Source organism: Cimex lectularius, unplaced genomic scaffold (genome assembly GCF_000648675.2).
Source record: "Cimex lectularius strain Harlan isolate CLEC.00 unplaced genomic scaffold, Clec_2.1 scaffold52, whole genome shotgun sequence".
Taxonomy (NCBI): domain Eukaryota; kingdom Metazoa; phylum Arthropoda; class Insecta; order Hemiptera; family Cimicidae; genus Cimex; species Cimex lectularius.
In genome coordinates, this window is record NW_019392742.1 from 1,443,373 (window position 1) to 1,462,256 (window position 18,884).

An 18,884-nucleotide genomic window follows, 5' to 3' on the forward strand; every position below is an offset into this window, starting at 1 on the left:
ATCCCTATAGCCCTGAAGTACCGGAACGTGTGCCCCCTGCCGTCCCCCAAGACTACGCACAGGTCCGATGATATACCAAAATATTGTGTTATACGTCAAGCCATATTCTATCCTTGCATAACGGGCACCTACATGGTCCCTTTCCGGCCAGCAGGTTCCCGTGCGTTATTCTTTTCTGGTTTATGCGTAGTCTTGTCAATATGGCCTTTTCCCTTTTCGAACCATTCTCCATGGGCCATGGACCGACGTCTTTCTTCTGGTAATAACAACAACTCAGTCACTTGAACTCCCAATAGAAGAACGGTGAATTTCCGAGGCTTCTGACGCACCAAACAGGCAGGTTAAAATTGAAAGAAATAACCAAACTACTGACTGGTTCATCGCCTCGAAGAGCTCAAGAAGAAAATAGTTTGAATTTATTTAAATCTATATTATATACAATCTACAGTTTGTAGTTGTTTGTCTAGTTAGTTACCGATCATTTGGCCTGGCCTGTCTTTTTTATATGGGTGAAGTTGGATGATGAGAGTTGGTGAACGCTGTTGAACTCGACACGGGGTTATGTATTTGGGTTTTTGAAACGGGCAAACTTCGAATGAGATAAGATGTGAAAATGTGAAGAACCAATTTTTCTAGTTAAAGATTATTACTAGAATGGGACAATGAGAACAACCCTACCAGTGCACTAGAAACTCTGTAAACCTACCTCCTCTAGAAACATTTGTACAAGGAGAGGCAAGGAAAAGCTCATTAGGCTCCAAAAACAATCCAATTGGATAAGAACTAAACAATTCGGGCACACAACCATAATTAATAAAATCAGACATCCATTCTTAGAAATGGGGACTGACTATATAATCCCGGAAACATTCTTTACAATATCCTATAAAGCCTCAACGGAATATAAAGAAGAGGAAGAACTCAGGAGAGCATCAGATACAATGACATGGTATACGGATGGCTCCAAAACAAACAAAGGAACCGGATTGGTAGTTTTTGTGCAAGACCAAGATATGAGCAATCAAATTAGGAAAGTACACTTCGGTCTTTCAAGCAGAAATACATCAAACGTATGTGCTCTAGAAAATCATAAAAGATGTTATTATGGCAAAAAATCCTCATAAGATCTGGTAGCCAAGCAGGTTAATGCATCACGTAAAAACAACACATCAAAATTAGTCAGTGAATGTATTCAAAACTCCAACCTGGGGAAACAACGACCTGATGACGTCTTGGATGCCAGGACACAAAGGAATTTTGGGTAACGAAAAAGCAGACACACTGGCCACAGGAGGATCTGCAAGACGTATCATTCATGACATAGCCCTGAATTGGGATAACAAAAACAAACATAGAATCCTCCATCGCAAAATGAATCCAAATAAAACAAAATAAGAAGTGGATAAACTCTAAAGCACTAGTCACAGTAAACTTATGATTAAACAACTGGCAAACTCACTGCTGCAATTGGAGAGGGCTAGACTTAGAGGAATGATAGAACTGATAAAACCGGTCACTGGCATCTGAGATAACATCTTCACAACATGGGCATATGTAACGATGATCCCAACTGCAGATTATACAATGAGGGGGAGGAAACAGCCATCCATATCATCTTCGAATGGGAAGCAACGGCTCAATTTAACCTAACATACGGAAAAAACCTAGGGAATCAAATTGTAGCAGTGACAGTCAATGGCCTGATACTTTTAAGAAGACGGGCTGAGTCTTTTGCACTGAACTAGCTTACTAGGAACAAACTATAAGCCAGAAGGGAACACAAACCCGGTTTCCTCGTATCCTCATTACCATCACCATCATAACGACAAATTTTCGATAACATAGAAAGGCAGTACGTTTACAGGACAGTTATAGATGGAATCCACGGACATAATTTTTTATGTATTTGACACGACTACTCTTAAAAACGACGAGGACTTCAAGCCATCCTAAAGTCAATTGTACTACAGTGTGAAGTTAATTTTAGGACTAAGGCCTATACAATGAAACCTCCGCTAAGGGACTCCTTTGTTTAAGGGACACCTCCATTTATGGGTCAGTTACAGATGCACAGGTGTGGAAGATTCACGTCTATGTATTTAACACCTTTACTTAGGGGACACTCTAAAGGACTATAAAGGACAATGACACTATCCTCTCGTCCTACTCTGTAAAAGAAAAAGTCTGAATAGGAGGCAGGCTAACATTGCCATTTTTCTTAGGTAGCGTAATACTAAGGAAGCTCTGAGTATTAACACGACTTCTAATTATGCTTACAAATATTGATTAATTGAATTGGAATGTTTCTGCGAATGGATTGACTTTCCTCCAAAACCAATCTTATTTTATTTGGACTAGCTATCGCCCCAGCTTCGCTCGGGTAGTATGAAAATTTGAATGATTAAGTGCAAATTTTTTATTTGTACAGGAACTTCATTTATTAATTTGGTTCTTAAGAAACCGACATATAACTGTCCGTGTGATAAACATTCTTTCCACAAATCTAACCACATTTATTTATTCGTTTGTCCTTAATCGTTATAGGAAAAGACAGTTAAATAGGGAATACAAATAATTCTCTCAATTGAAAGCCCGATTGGGAAATCATCTCATGGGCATTTTCCCAATTTTCATCATCTTCTAAAAGACCGTATTCTTTCAAGCTGTTTGATAAGTTTCCTCTATTTCGCCATTTATCGTGTTCCAATGTTGAAAAAAAGTAAGCCCACGAATATGCTATAAAAGAATTCTGGGATAGAAACGCTTTGATTGATTTGGGTGAACGTTATGTACTCTTCCAAGTGCATTGTCTTTTTTTATGCTGGGATATCCGTCTACTTCCCGTTCCAGCTCCCTTCGGGAAAATGTGTTATTAGCACGGGTGTAGTTTTTTCTTACCCATTCTTGATTCCATTTTGCGATTGTCCTTTTTCTAATTTGTTTCTTTAGTGCAGAAATAGGCTTTCTTTCCATCTCAGGTGTCAACATATCATCCGTAGTCGCTTCTTTAGCTTTTTGATCAGCATTTCGTTACGACCATTTCCTGCGTGCCCTTTTACCCTGGATGTATTTTCCATCCATGTTTTATTAATTCGTACATGTTCTTCCTGAATGGAAAATGGTTTCTATAATTTTTTATTGCTGGCAATGAAACTTGGCTATCAGTCAAAATTCGGACTGTTTTGTTCTTTTTTCCTCTTCTTTTATTAGCAACCATTTCAACGCTTTCAGACGCGTCAGCAGCTCGGCCTGATTATTTGAGCAGTTTTCCAATAGTTTTGTTTTGTTTATAAAGATTGGTTCTTCTGACCCTTGTATAGATGTATAGCGGTATTTCATGAGATAATAATGTTTTTGCGAAGTCATCACTGTTGCATAAATCAAAAGCAGTTCATTCTAATCTATCCTGAAACTGACCCTTTCGCCAAAAACTTGTCATCCACCACGTTACCGATTAATCCCCACAGGAGGCTAAAGCTTAGCTGGCCCCGCGAGAACCTCACTACTTGACATCGCCATCCTAGAATGGAGTCCATCTAACTCTTCATATTGATGTAATTTGCATCAAAGAATGCAGTTGTGACAAACAGAAGAGTACAAAAAAATTACAACTGCCAGCTGGCTGAAGCCTTTTCTGATATATTAAACCTTATCTTTAAAGAAAAGTCTTTGGAAAAATATTTCTAAATCTACCCCTCACATGTAGTATGTATATACATATAGATAACTAAGTTACCAGAAGCCTGTTTACATCAAGCAAGTTCATCGGACCGCTTTTTGTTTTAAAAAGATTTGAGTCATTGCTCAAAGTAGTAACCACACCCTTAGACTACTTGACCTTCGCTGCTGCTAAAACTAAGCACTAAAACTAACTACTATGAGCAATTGAATTTAAATTGTGTTCCATGGAGGGAGGTTGGAAGGCAACAATGTTCGTTATGTTACTCAAAAAAAGAGGACTTTTTCCATTTTGTCGCTGAGTGCACTGTGCTGGCCGTGTTTCGTCTTTTGTATCTAAGACAGCCAACGATGATGACCAGAGCTCGGCTGCTTTGCCTACTGAACTCGATAAATCATCAAAGTCACTCTCTTGCTAAGTACTCACGTGAAGCATGGTTTAACAGATACGAATTAGTGTACAGCATTTCAACTTTTAAAATCAAGTTTCTCGATAAGTAGGAAGATATAAGTTTATTTTTTATCAATTAGAGTTTTTGGTCCGATTGACCAAATAACTAAATTAATTAATCTTTATGTAAAGTATTGGTTGAGAGGGAAAATTCGAAAGGAGGGATGAGATGGGAAGTTAGTGTCCGAGTGGATCGAAGTCACGATAGCACAAGTGGTAGAGCAGCTGCGTATTTAGCCGAAGGTCGTGGGTTCGAATCCCGCTCGTGGCACTGACTTTTTATCTCAACCAATATCTTACATAAAGATTAATTCATTATATACATATTTATGTATACTTATATAAATGTTTATTTTTATATATTTATGCACGTTTTTAATGTAAGATAATTTTTTCAAATATAAAATGGTAATAGCTTAGTTCATAATTATATATACAATGATATTTTCATTGCTTTCCTTACAATCAACAAATCCTGAATTTTTCTTATTTATTCTTTCTTTTTTGGTTGACTTCCGGCAGACGGACTTTCCATGCTGTAATAGCATACAAAAAAAAAAAAAAAAAAAAAAAAAAAACGTGTAAAATATAGTAAAAAGTATAAATAATAAATAAAGCACCACTATTATTAGTATTATAGCTAAGTGTTATCAGGTGAAAAATCTATCTTTAGAGGACACTTCTAAAAGGGGACTAAAATAGTCGCACCACTGACCTTTAACTAGAGGTTTCATTATACCTGTAATAGATAATTTACTGGTAGTGATGTAAAATGAGTTTTCTCTAGTTGACATGTTGCTTTGTCTTTAGAAAATTATGTCATTTTCATTGTTTAGGTAGGCTTACCGATGACAAGTTATTAATAAAGTCTGTTAAAGACTGTGTTTATAAACACCCACATCCACCCACTCACTCATTCCCACCCACTCACACAAAGTCCGGCCAACAATCTAGGGCCAAACTGACAAAAATGCCTACGCAGACGAAACCAATCCCGACCGAACCTCCCACTTTGCTATTGAGGCCATATCAAGGAAGTCGGCGTCCTAACAGGAAGAAGAGTCGAGCAGAAGGGCTGGGTACGATGGACAAAGTCGACCAGTCGGTCTCTGCAGGAAACCGAATAGTTAGCGACTGCTAATTCGTGGGGCAGTCGTCTGAGAAAGGGTCGGTCGGCGGAGAGTGGATAAGGAAAAAGGCAGAGATTTTTTGACAGGGGGTGGGCGATTGCGCACTGTCGACGGGAGGCGATCAATATAAGAGGGTTAAACAGGAGGCCGGTCCCGCCATAGCCATGTCTGAAGGCGAAGAGAAAACATGACGTTGTCGACTCCATTGTTCGAAACGGGCATGTGTGTCTAGTGTCCGGAGTTAGGAGGGATGCCCCAGCGGGCGGCGAGCGGCCGCTGCTTCTCCACCCTCGTCTTCGTCCTCTTCGCTCTCGCCGCTTCCCAGGGGATCGCAAAAGCGAAAAACATACAATGTGAGTTGAAGCCCTAGGGCAAATTCATTATTGAATTTATTATTATTTAAGACCGGCGTATCGAACTGGCGGGACCGTTACGGTTTGCCACGCATGTCGCACTCAACTCGCCATCGCCACGGTCGTGCACGCTAACATTTTAAAAAATAATCGACTCCAGGCCCGGCCTCGAAACCATTCTTCCCTCGATTTCAAACCGGCACTACGAGTCGAGATTATCACGAGTCAACTGGCTGAAATGAAATAAATGTTGACCTATTTTTTAAACAATAATCATCAATGTCTCTTGCCTTCAAACAATCTAGTAATAACAATATAGCCTTTTCCTCTTTCGTATATTTAATCGAAGATTTGATTTTATATAGACCAGACCGATTTTCAACCCAACTTTCACTTTGAAAGTAGAAAATTTATATAATCAAAAAAGGTTTTATAAAGAAAATAAAATCCATTTATACATATTCTTTTTTGAATAGTAGCCGGTTAACCTCCCTGAAAATTCTTTTCTCCAGCATACACCATGGTTTTAACAAGACCTTGTAAATCCTATTTATGAGGTTCTCAATATAGAACGTATTTTTATTTTCAATACGTTCTTGGCTGCTTATCTGCACGTTGACTATACTACGATCATCATTGATTATTTTCTCTTCATAATTTCCCACCTTCCTTATTTCCGGCGGTTCTTTAATGATTTCATGTCGGGGATAATTTTTTGCTAAATAGGAATTTACGTCTTTATACATTTGTACTGGTCGTCAATCGGCATCATCAATGCAACCTCGCGGGTCGTTTCTTTTACCGTCTAGCATATTAATATTTATACGCCCGTTTTGCACCGCTTCTCGTAAAGGGATAAGAGATTGGCCGGATTAAAATATTCTTCGGGTCGTCGGGACGTGGGTTTTATCGGACGTAGTACTTTATAGTGACGTCTATGTGGCATCCGTTCCATAAAGGTTACGATAACAGTTACGGAAAGGGGCGAAAAGCGGTCACCGCACATACAGCCGACTCAATCTGAGGATATATTAAATATTTAAATTCTCAAATTTTCTTCTTTGTAATATATACTATATATTTTGATACTATACTATAGATTAAATACTCTAATGTTGGTTTTTTAAAACTAAACACACCAATTTATTTTTATGCAATATATTTCAGTCGGTAATGTATTTCAGGCCACGTTCCTGGTCCCTCTTCAGGGATCACTAGCTAAATTGAAATCATAAGTTGAATTATTGTTTCTTTTTTAAATTGACCTATATATCCTTGCTTGATGCCATTTGTTGGTAGGTCATAAATGGATTAAATTGTAAGGTTAATTATTGCAAACGATCTTGCGGACACATCCGAACATACTTTTTCATAAATAGGTCAAAGTAAGCCTGGATATCAGGTACGTATGAGGAGATTTTTAAAAAGCTCATTTATTCGGAAGACGTATATCGCTAGGTTGATACTCATGAGATCTGGGGAGATAAAACAAATCATTCAGTTGTTCAATTGATTTAAGTTTAAATGTCTTGAAAGTTGCAAAAGTCAAGAAAAAAATGTTTAATTTATTTATTATAAAACTAATTTTTTGTAATACGTTTTAAACTACAAAAATATTTAATAATTACTCAAAGGGTATCATCATTGATGTATTTCTCCCATCAGTAATTATAAAAAAAATCAGAAAATTTCATATTTTCGAAAATAATTAATCTCTTTGACATTTCGTGACTTTGTTTATCATTTGGTAATTTCAAATTAATTAATGTGCTGCTTCATTATTGACTGTCGGCATCGCAATGAATCCACTCTAAATGATTTTTCCGACAAATTAGCTTTACATTTACTCCAAAAATAATTCAACCGTTAGCAGTTGTTGATCTATGTATTTGTTTTACAAATTGATTTTTAACGAGTAAATACAGTAAAAAAATATCATATTTGGAACTGCAGTGTTAAAAAATAAATATCAATATACGGCATAATCAATAAATTTTTCCTCTCAGCGTTTTGGAATATAGTCAATTAAAAAAAAAATTGAGTTTTTACCTTGGGCGATCCATCGAGAAAATGACGGACCTCAAAGGCTGCTTCCAATGCTTTGTTGCATGTGACACAACAGAAAGATCGATAACCCTCCTTGACTTGGTTCAAACATTATATAGCCCTTCTCTCCACCGATTTTCATATTTCGCAACACAGTTCTACTTGCAGTGTCGATGACCAAATAAATTTTCCAGCACTTTGAACATATATTGTCAAGTAGGTTGAATATCGATAGTTGAGGTTTTGTGTTTACGTTAAAGTTCGAATTGCCTGATTAAAACACGAAGTTTTATTAAGTAAACCCTGGCTTTATTATTTGTTGAGGTTGAGCTTGGACAAAGTATTGACTTATTTGAAACGGCTAATTCTTGCGGTAACAAAACAGGAGTCGACGGAAGTCCTCACAGAACTTCATTATCATTTGGGCTTAACATTGCCGGCTGAGTTCAGAAAAAAAAATCTGTTTGTCAATGGGGGATAAAAATTTATGGTTTAAACAGTAGATTTGATAGCCGGAGAACACATATTATGAGTGTCAACGTGTTGATGAGGCCATGTGCTAGGATATTACTAGGTTATCCATTTTCCGCCTGTTTCTGTAGCAATATAAAAATTATCCATGGACATGCGGAAGTATTCTGGGAAACTTTGAAAATAAATACTTTCTCTAAATATTGGCAAAACACAACATGAAACATATATACAGATAAGTTAATTACGTACATACTCGCACCAGGCACCAACTACAACGCTAATATAGACACCGTAACATGAAAGGTTCAACATCGATGAAGCCTTTAGTTCCAAATGATTTTGGAAAATCAGTTAGAACTAAAGACTTCATTGATATTCAACGTTTGGTGATAAGAGTTCCGCCATAAAAATACACCAAACCTCGAAAAAAAAAGACAACATAACTGACCTCTCATTCACATAAAAACAATGTTCAGAAAATATATAAATGTTTAACAACCGAGAAGTTTACATTAACTTTTTCCAAAATTTACAAGAGATTCCGGTTCGACACTTGCAGAGCACCAACAGCAACATATCATAAGAGCTGACTCAAACCAGTCACACATAAACATACTGTTACAAAGCAAATAAATGACGAAGAGACTGAAAACAGTACTATTAACCAACGAGCAACGCATTCACGAGATACAAACAATAAAAATGACACAACATGAAACATGTACGCAGATAAGTTGATGTGTATACATGCTTACCATAGTAGACACCAACTACAACGCATAGACAACAAAACAGACCTCACCTCCTTACGTAAAAACATAGCATCACTGCAGAAACTGAACAGAACATGTTTAAATGAACTTTTATAAAAACTAACAAGAGATTCCAGTTCGACACATGCAGAGACTCAACAGCAACAGAAAACCTAATAAGAGTTGATTCAAACCTCCCACATATAAACAAAATGTTAACAATCAAACACATGACGAGGAAGTTGAAAGCAGCGCCATTGACCAACCAGCAACTAACCCAATATAAATGGAAGAGTAACAATAGGGGCAAGCTTAAAATTACTCTTCAGTCTTTCTTTTATTCCGGGCTTTGGAATACTTTTTTAATACACTTCACTCCAGGTGTAAGGAAAAGACAGAGTTCATCGCTCAAAAACCTGAGAAATTCTGGTAGGATGGGTTCACAAATTACATAGAAGGTGGCATCAAGTAATGGAACAAAAAGGCTCATTTATTTTTGAAATGGATTTACTTTACAACCCGATAATACAAAATCTCAGAAAAATGAACTACTTAAGTACAATAACAACATATTGAGTATGAAGAAATTCATAATACAAAAATCATGATTACTAAGAATCGTTTACAGTGGTTAAAAAGCAAAAAACGTACTTTCACGATGACTGGAGCAAACAAAAAATGGGACTTAAACTGCTTAAGATAGACAAAGATCACTTTCACAATGTATATCTAAAAAAACACCACTGATGACGCCAAAACGCTTCTGACAGACCAAACCAGCGAAAGTCCTCAGACCATAATTTTCGGAAACGATTAACGTGTCCATCACCCCTTCAGGCTTCAAGGAGAAAACCCACAATATTAACTCGCTTTGTATTGTTGAGGGTTCGTGGTGGTTTTGATTGAAGTGAGTCGTATTGTATGATTTTCCGTCGTTTTCCCCAAATCGTCCTATATGATTTATTTACCCTGGATCCGCAATTGTATGAACTTATGGCCACACAAATCAACAACTCACACGCCTCATTTACTCAATCGAAAACACTGCACAACCACACAACACAACCTGTCGAGACAAATACTAAAAATCGAGTCTTAATCCATCACAGACCGCAAAAAGATTCAAACACTCTTTCATAATGACATGATGTGCATGGTACTCGTCTATATCAAATGAAACAATAACCGAAACCAATCTGACGACAAGAAACGGCGGAAATTGGGGGGGGGGGCCAGAAATAGAAACGACCAAATTACAGTTTTTCAGTTTGAAGTCTTTAGACGCTTTCAACCTGGCCTTCGATTAAACGTTTAATTACTGACAGAATATTTTCCTCAACGCCATTGTCTAGAAAAAAAAGTTACATAAACATACTGCTGGACCTGCACCTCAAGACTATTGTCATTAATGTATATATCACTTTTCATAATTTATCTTATGCTCTTTTTTTTAGTTCGGTTCATTGTACATGTGAAATGTAATATGAAAAATAAACGACATGCTACAATCCTGAAGTCGCCAAAACAAGTCTGACAGACGCGAAAATAAATGAGGTATCGTCAGACGAAACATGTTGTTCATCAATTTGTTAAGACTAAAATTGATGTTGGTTGGATTATGCCACTGTTTTAAATGAGAGACTAATAGGTCCTTATCTAGTTTCATTTTTGTTGTGCTTTGTTGTTTTCGTCTGGTTTGTGCGGGGTATGCTTTTTAGTCGTGCTTTGGTGTGAGGTCTTTGGTCATTAGACGATGTGTTTGTGACGCGATAGATAGAGAAAACCAGAGATGACAGGGAAAAGCGAACTCCTGGTTAAATCCCGCTGACCTCAACAAAAAAAATCACAAGCCCTTCAACTACATGGTAGGTAGGTCAGGCATATAAGCGAGGTGAGATAAGACAATAAACTGAATATTGCGAAATGTCGAAACGATCTGACAGACTTAACCAGCGAGGATATACGGACCAGGATGTTTCGAAGCTTCTACACTATATCTCAAACGCACCTAGACTCAACAAGACATCTCATCAAGGACTGTAGTCACTGTGCACCATGAAAGTAGTTTGGTAGGACAGGCAAGGGTACAAACCCCTCCCTCTTACAGTCCTAACCAGCGTGGATTGGCGAACCAAAAGGTCTAGAAACTTCTAAACTTCAGGCTCATCACACCTCACACCACAACAAGAAATCTCAGAATGAACTTTAGGTGACTCTTCAGGTATGAAAGTAGTTTGGTATCTCAGGCGTATAACCAAATCATATAAGACAACAAACTCACCACTGACAGTGAAATATCGGAAGACGTCTTATAGACCTAATCATGGAGGATAAACGGACAAGTATGTTCGGAAACTTCTAAACTACAGGTTCAAAGCTCACCTACTATCCCCTAAATCACGATAGACTTTAGTGTCCAACAATAAAAGTATGTTGGTTAGTGAGGGATATAAGCAGGGTGTCGATACAACAGTGAGAAAAATTGGTAACTCAAATAAAATTCAGGTTTAAGAAGAACCAAAATATCTCTATTGTTTACTTTTTGAAGAGTGAATTTCTGTCGATTTGGCAGCACAAAATTGTCACAGGGTTAGAAACACAATTTTGTTCCGAATTGTGAGCAGGATTGACCAAAGTTAGCAGTTCTCAACGTTCTTACACTGTCTGTCCTACAGCTTCCCAAACTTTTTAGCCAGCGGACCCCTTTCACAGAACAAAATCCAGGGCGAACCCATCGCATTCAAGCATTTAAAATGATATACTTATAAAAATGTAAATTAAAGTTTTATGAAATAGCATTAGCCATTCCATTCCTTTTTAGTTAGTTTTTAGTTTTAGTTTTTAGTTACTATGAAAACAAACAACAAACAAACAACAGTTTGACATACTTAACTTGATTTACAAAATGCGGAACAGAAAAATCAAATTGGACAGGACGGAATCAATAGATAAGTAAAACTTTAGCCAATTTCAAAAGTAATAATTTAAACATTAATGATTAATAAATTAATGGGAAGAGTGAGGTTATTTTAGCCTGCACAATTTGGATATGTTGAATTTAATATTTGATAGATGGAGACGAATTTCCGGTTCAGCATCTAGACAGCTTCAGTGTGTAGTTATGGTGGTTGTATAGATAGAAAATCCGGATTCGCATAAGTTGTGGCAAATGGAAGAACATGTTTTGCTTTCTCAATTTTTTGTTTTCCAGACGGAGTGAAAAATAGGGTGCAAATTTCGGATGCGACCCTATACATCCTGACACATCTTTTATCTCTTTTTTTTAAGTTATCGAAAAAAAAAAACTGAGCACTGAAAACGAAAGTTGTTGTAGCAGCATTGGAGATCACAGACAAGATGTAGCTATGAAACAAATGCCAGCCTCTTTTAAAAAAGTTTTGGATGAATCTGCTCAAATTGTTACGTATATCAAAGACAATCAATCAAGTAGTGCTAAAAGGACATCTACAAACTTCGAAGGTGCACAAATTTCATCAATCCTGGTTGTGACTTAAGAAAACATCATTTAACACAGGAAAACAGTCCACCTCTTCCTTCTCCACAGATTCAACCCAAAACTGGATTTTTATTGTGAAAGCGTGAACATTGTACTTAGCATCGGAAGTTGTGGTACTCTTAACATGCAAAGAAAGACTTATCTCATTCATTTGAATGAAAATATCTTATAAATATGACAGTATAAATTGCCATTTCTCATCATTGACAACGTTGGCCAATTGTGATCATCAGAGATAAGACTTCAGAACGTAATTCCTGTAATCGTGAAAGTGGTTTCGCAAAAGATAGCCACCTAAATTCTGTAAGGTGAAGCTGGGCACGATGATGGCATACCTTATCGACACGTAATACTGTACAAACTCTTGACTTCATTGGCCACGACTTGATATACGTAACAATTTGGGCAGATTCATCCAAAACTTTCTTAAAAGAGGCTGGCATTTGTTTCATGGCTAAATCATGTCTGTGGAGATCACAATGATTGTTACTACTACATAAAACCTTTTGTTTTCAGTACTCAATGTTATTAGTTTTTTTTTGTATATTTTGTTTAACCATTGCCAGTTTATTTTTGTAATTTTTACTTTTTCTCGAATTTCACCGCGGACCACAGTTTGGGAAGCCCCTCTGTAGGTTTATAATATAGATGTAAACGGAAGAACCAAACGATATCATGGCCTATTAAAAAAAAAGTCGATCAACCAACCATCTTACATTAGGCTTGGGCTTTATTGGGAATAGTATGTTCATCCAATGATGCAGCTTAAACAGCCATAGAAAATTGTTAATTATCAAGCTTATGTTTTGTTTAATTAAAACATGACTGTGGAGGCATAACAACGATGAATGCGTTATAAGACTAGTAGGTGTGTGTCGTATGATTAACCGGATTCTTTACATAGGATGCGGTTCCGAAGGGTAAAAAGTTTTTCTATAATTATATTGTCATTATAACGTTTCAGTGGTAAACAACTAACAACATAAACCGGCGGAAAGTTTCACTTCGGAAAACCACTACAAAAGGCTTTTACCTAGTTTTCCGGGCAAAGGGGGAATTATGTAGTGTAATTAATATAAACGAGGTAAGTGAGGGATGAAAAGGAGGGTGCGTCGAGGTCGGAGGCGGTATTGTGAAGAGTTAGAAGGAAATGAGGATGGATCGACAAGCCTCTCGCCCTCACCCCCTTTCGCCGGAGATAAGCTAAATTAACAAAACCTACCCACTGAGTCTATCATTAGAACACATTTTCCCATGTAAAAAGGGTTTATCACCTTCCGTTTTGAATGTTTCATCTCGGAGGAAACTCGTTTACGTGAAAAATCAAGTATCTCGTGTTTTCGGTACATCGCTTCAACATCCAGAGGAAGAAAAGCTGGGAAATCTCGTCATTTTTTAGTCAAGATTTATGACAGCTTTAGGTATTGGGTTGTCCGGAAAATAATGCAGGATTTTGGTATTAAACAAAAAAAAAGAAACTAGTTACTTTAAAGCAATGTTCTTTAATCAAAATAATTTCCCATACTCTCAATACATTTCTCCCAACGTGTTGGTAACTTATTAATTCCGNCTTCGGCTAGATACGCCGCTGCTCTACCACTTGAGCTATCGTGACCTCGATCCACTCGGACACCAACTTCCTGTCTCAACCCCACCTTTTGAGTTTTCCCTCCTTTTTGCCATTTTTCAAATGTCGTGTAATCGGATTGGATTCTCGGCGACAAATGAAATGGCCACGGAGAGCTTTAGAGAAGTATACTTCATTTTTAATTCATTAAATTCACTAATTTCGTGGTCCAATTAATATATTAGAATTAATTAAGGTTTTTAGTTGAGATCAAAAAAGTCAATGGCACGAGCGAGTAGAGCTCAAGTGGTAGAGCAGCGGCGTATCTAGCCGAATTTCGTGGGTTCGAATCCCGTTCGTGCCATTGACTTATTTTATTTATTTATTGAAAATGGCAAAAAGAGGGAAAATTCGAGGTAGGTTGAGATGGAGAGTTGGTGTCTGAGAGCATCGAAGTCACGATAACTCACGTGGTAGAGCAGCGGCGTATTTAGCTGAATGTCGTGGGTTCGAATCCCAATCGTGACACCGACTTTTCTATCTCAACCAAGACCTTACATGAAAAGAATAATTAATTGAAAGATGTAACTTGGTCAATTGACCTCAAAAACTAACTGCATTAATATTTAATAAAGTAAGAAGAAGTATCACTTCTCGAAACAGCACCCCGTTGCCAGTTCATAAGTCGCTGAGAATCCAATCCTGATTCCACGACATTTGAAAATGGCAAAAAGAGGGAAAATTCGAGGTAGGTTGAGATGGAGAGTTGGTGTCCGAGAGGATCAAAGTCACGATAACTCACGTGGTAGAGCAGCGGCGTATTTAGCCGAATGTCGTGGGTTCGAATCCCAATCGTGACACAGACCAAGATATTACATGGAAAAAATAATTAATTGAAAGATGTATCTTGGTCAATTGACCACTAAAACGTAAATGAATTTATTTATTATATCTGTTTTAGCCTTTAATGGCATACCGAGGGAGTTGTATTCTTACAGTAGTATACATATAATCTTAGTAATTTACAATATTTATTCTTATAAATATTTAATTCTCATAAACATTTCTTCATTGTGAAGATAGTAGTTTTATAGAACTTACAATATTAACAATAATGTCCGTATTGTTAACTGTAATAATAATAATAATAATAATAATGAAGGCACTAATTGGCTAATTCAGGTCTGATGGGATTTCTCGCTAATTATAATTGGGGAGCGAATAGAGCAATTCTTTTAAGAATATTCAGCATGTACTTAAGAGCAAAGTTTAAGATAAGGAGTAGCAGGTTACCCTTCAGTGCGAATATCAACTTTAAAACCGCTAGATGGGACCAAGGTATCAGGATTGCAACAAGGGCGTTCAGAACAAGCCCTTTATTTAGTCTCTGCAATGACGTCGGTGTCCTTCCTACGGATCTTTTCAGGGAGGAGGCAATTCTTAGGTTTGTTGGTAGAATTTGGTCTAAGCCTTTTAATCCTTCATTTCCTTCATTTTTGCATAATCCTCACTCAGATTTGTATTCGTTCCTAAGAACTAGGACGGGACCTTTTGGAATCCGCGGTACTGAAATGTTGATATTAGGATAACTTGCCGGCGGTTGAAGATTTAAATTACTATACATTCCACCTTGGTCATTACCTACTGGCACAATTATGGAAGATCTGGCCTTATTGAACAACAGGGAAACACCTTCTCTAAAGAACGGGGCAGAATTCTTGCGAATTTTAAATTACTTTCCCAATTATAAAGTTTTTTATACCGATGGGTCAAAAATGAAATTGGTATAGGGTGTGGGATATTTGCTGATGAGTACAACCTCAGCTGGTCTCTATTGAATGGGGCTAGCATATACTCAGCTGGACTTCATGCAGTCAGAAGGTCATTGAGCATTATAAAGGAATAGCAAGGAAATTTTTAATAATGATTCGACCTGATTCAAAGATTAGTCTCGAAGCCATCAAAAATAAATAAATGATATGAGAAATCAATCAACTTAACATACATGTGGTATTCCTAGTCGATTAGGTGGATTCCGAGTCACGTCAGCATTTCTGAAAGTGAAAGAGCTGATCAAAAGGCAAGGAACGCTGCAAACGATCCCCAGAGAACAGAGCAATTTCATCTCCAACCAGACGATTAGTCGTTTATGTTAAAAACATTATCAAACGAAAGTGGGCGGCAACATGGAATGTCTGTAGAGTTAGTATGAAACAAATTAAGCCAGTTGTACTTAAACGGCCAACTGAGGAACTTGAGAGAATTGCGAATAGGTCACGTCAGGCTAACAACCCACGATAGTATTTTAATAGGCAACAACCTTCCAACTTGTCTTCGATGTATTTGAAGTACGTATCATTCTGACTGTAGGACATAGGACATATTTTCGAGTTCATTCAAAATCTGGCAGACAAACATTCAAAAGTATAAGAATTCTGGAACATGCCTAAATCTCATTATAAATTCTTACAAATAAAGCTGAAAAATGCTCGTCGAAAGAACACCGAGGACCTAGTAAATCCTTTAAAAAAAACCAAGCCTTGGCATTGGAAGGAAAGCGAAAAGAAAAAGCAAATCCGGCTGAAAACCAGCACAATCAGAATTTTATCCATTTTAGTTTTTATTGATATAAATCATTTCTGTTGTATGGCCCATTTTCATTTATGGTTTTATTTTTTGCTATTTTTTTTCCTTTTTGACTATCAAAGTTGATTGTTTTAATTTTGCCCTTCAGGCCCGTAATTAATACCGTAAGGGCAAAATTAAAACAATCATCTTTGATAGTCAAAAGGAAAAAAATGCCAAAACAAAACCATAAATGAAAATGGGCCATACAACAAAAATGATTTATATTATAATGAATAAAATTCTGACTGGGCTGGCTTTCAGCTAGATTTACTTTTTCTTTTAGTTTTCATTCCAATGCCAAGGCTTGGCTTTTTAAAGGAGTTACTTGGGCCTCAGTGTTTGTTTCGAAGAACACTTTTCAGCTTTATTTATAGGGATTTATAGTGAAATTTAGGCATTTTCACAAATTCTTATACTTTTGGATGTTTGTCTGCCAGTTTTTGAATCAGAGTCCTGCGTGCAAGATTTTTTTTTCTTATTTCAGGAATCGAGCAATTAAACAAAAGAAAGTACAAATTGCGGGGTAATAAACTACAATGCCCAAAATCGCAATTTAAATAAAGAAAGACAACATGAAACCCAATTAGTGTATTGTAGTATTTGGGATGATTTTTCTGCTATTTTTTAAATATTTTCTCTCGTGTTGTTCACGTTTGCGAAAAATGTAATCGTGTAAAATTAAATTTTGCACGGGCTATATTTAAGGATTGCCACAGGAGATGGTTGGAAGAGTTGGGGGGTATAGCGTGCCACATTAATCTCTTAACCGTTTCCCTTTGCCCATCTGCCTTCCATCTTAATCCACCAACTCAAACAGCATTAAGATACGGATCTTACAATCAGCATATCTCAAACGCCCCCCTTTTAACGCTTCAAATGAAACCGATTTAAGGCCTTAAGGAAATGTAAGAAGATTGTTTTTTTTTTCTTTTTGGTAAACTAATTTAAAATTTGACGAGGTTTGTACACCTGCTGCAATTTTTAGTTAAGTTTAAAAAGGAGTTCTGAATTTCTGCATACAATTTCAATTTTTTGTTGAAATTTACGAGGTAGTCGATTAAGGCACGATTCATTGTGCGAGTTTAGATGCAACTGGCCGGCAAATTCACTAGCTGCTAGTAAACTCGTCCAGTTAGAGCTAACTAGCAGGTTGTAAACAATCTTAGAGAGAAGTTAAAAGCCTACTTTCCCGGTAATCGCTGGCGTGTGGGCTCGTTATTTAGTAAACCAGTCGTGAGTCAACATAGTTGTTAGTGAACTAGCTGCGACCGGTAGTACCAAAGCCACTTTTCTTGCTTTTTTAAATTTTGTGTAGTTCACAGCTTTTAGCTTCACATTCATTCCTCCAATTGACTGTTTTCGTTAAGTTCATTATAAAGACGTTGAAAAATTACACTTTTTAGGTTTGTTTTGCAATAGTCTTTGCCTTTATATTCCATAACACACGGCACTACTGGTACAGTTTAATAAATTTCATAATATAGTTTAATTAACCCATTTAATAGTCATAATTATACTTGTTATCTAAGGTCCGACCTTCTAAATAAGCTAACACCCCGAGCCACTTTCGCCGTCTGAGAATCGAATCGTGTTTACACGATATTTCAAAATATGGCAAAGAGAGGAAAAATTCGAAAGGTTGTTTGTTGAGATGAGGAGTTGGTGTCCGAGTGTTTCGAAGTCACGATAGCTCAAGTGGTTAGAGCAACTTAGATAAAATGTTTAATTAATTAAAATATTATTTAAGCTCCACTTCATTTTTAAACGCTAGAACATCAAGAAAAGTTAAAAAATGAAAGAAAAATATTCGTATTCCCAATCGTGGTTTAAACTCTCTAGCTATTTATTCAGAAATCGTGCGATGCGGTCTGGTGTGATGTAGGTTTCAGAAAAACATTTTCTTTATTGTGCCAACGTTTCGATCTTAATTCAGTACTTTCGTGGTCCGCTTGACCAATTAATACATGACAATTAATTAAGGCTTTTAGTTGAGATGAAAAAAAGTTAATGGCACGAGCGGGATTCGAACCCACGATCTTCGGCTAGATACGCCGCTGCTCTACCACTTGAGCTATCGTGACCTCGATCCACTCGGACATCAACTTCCTATCTCAACCCTACCTTATGAGTTTTCCCTCCTTTTGACATTTTTCAAATATCGTGTAATCGGTTTTGATTCTCGACGACAATTGAAATGTCGACGGAGAGCTTTAGTGAAGTGTACTTTATTTTTCTAAATCATTAATTCACTACTTTCGTGGTCCGCTTGACCAATTAATACATGACAA

General features: G+C 36.9%; 1 protein-coding gene across 3 annotated transcripts in view; it reads left to right on the forward strand.

Moving 5' to 3' along the window:
• The first annotated feature begins 5,259 nt into the window (after positions 1 to 5,259).
• Positions 5,260 to 18,884, forward strand: part of LOC106666759 — a 139,741-nt gene continuing 126,116 nt past the window's right edge. Inside the window, exon 1 of one of the 3 annotated variants that reach the window (XM_014394173.2) lies at positions 5,260 to 5,612. In XM_014394173.2, coding sequence (XP_014249659.1) covers positions 5,510 to 5,612 — 103 coding nt within the window. In that variant the 5' untranslated portion in view covers positions 5,260 to 5,509. The remainder of the gene's footprint in view (positions 5,613 to 18,884) is intronic. The other 2 variants (XM_014394174.2, XM_024227113.1) reach the window with 2 other exon arrangements.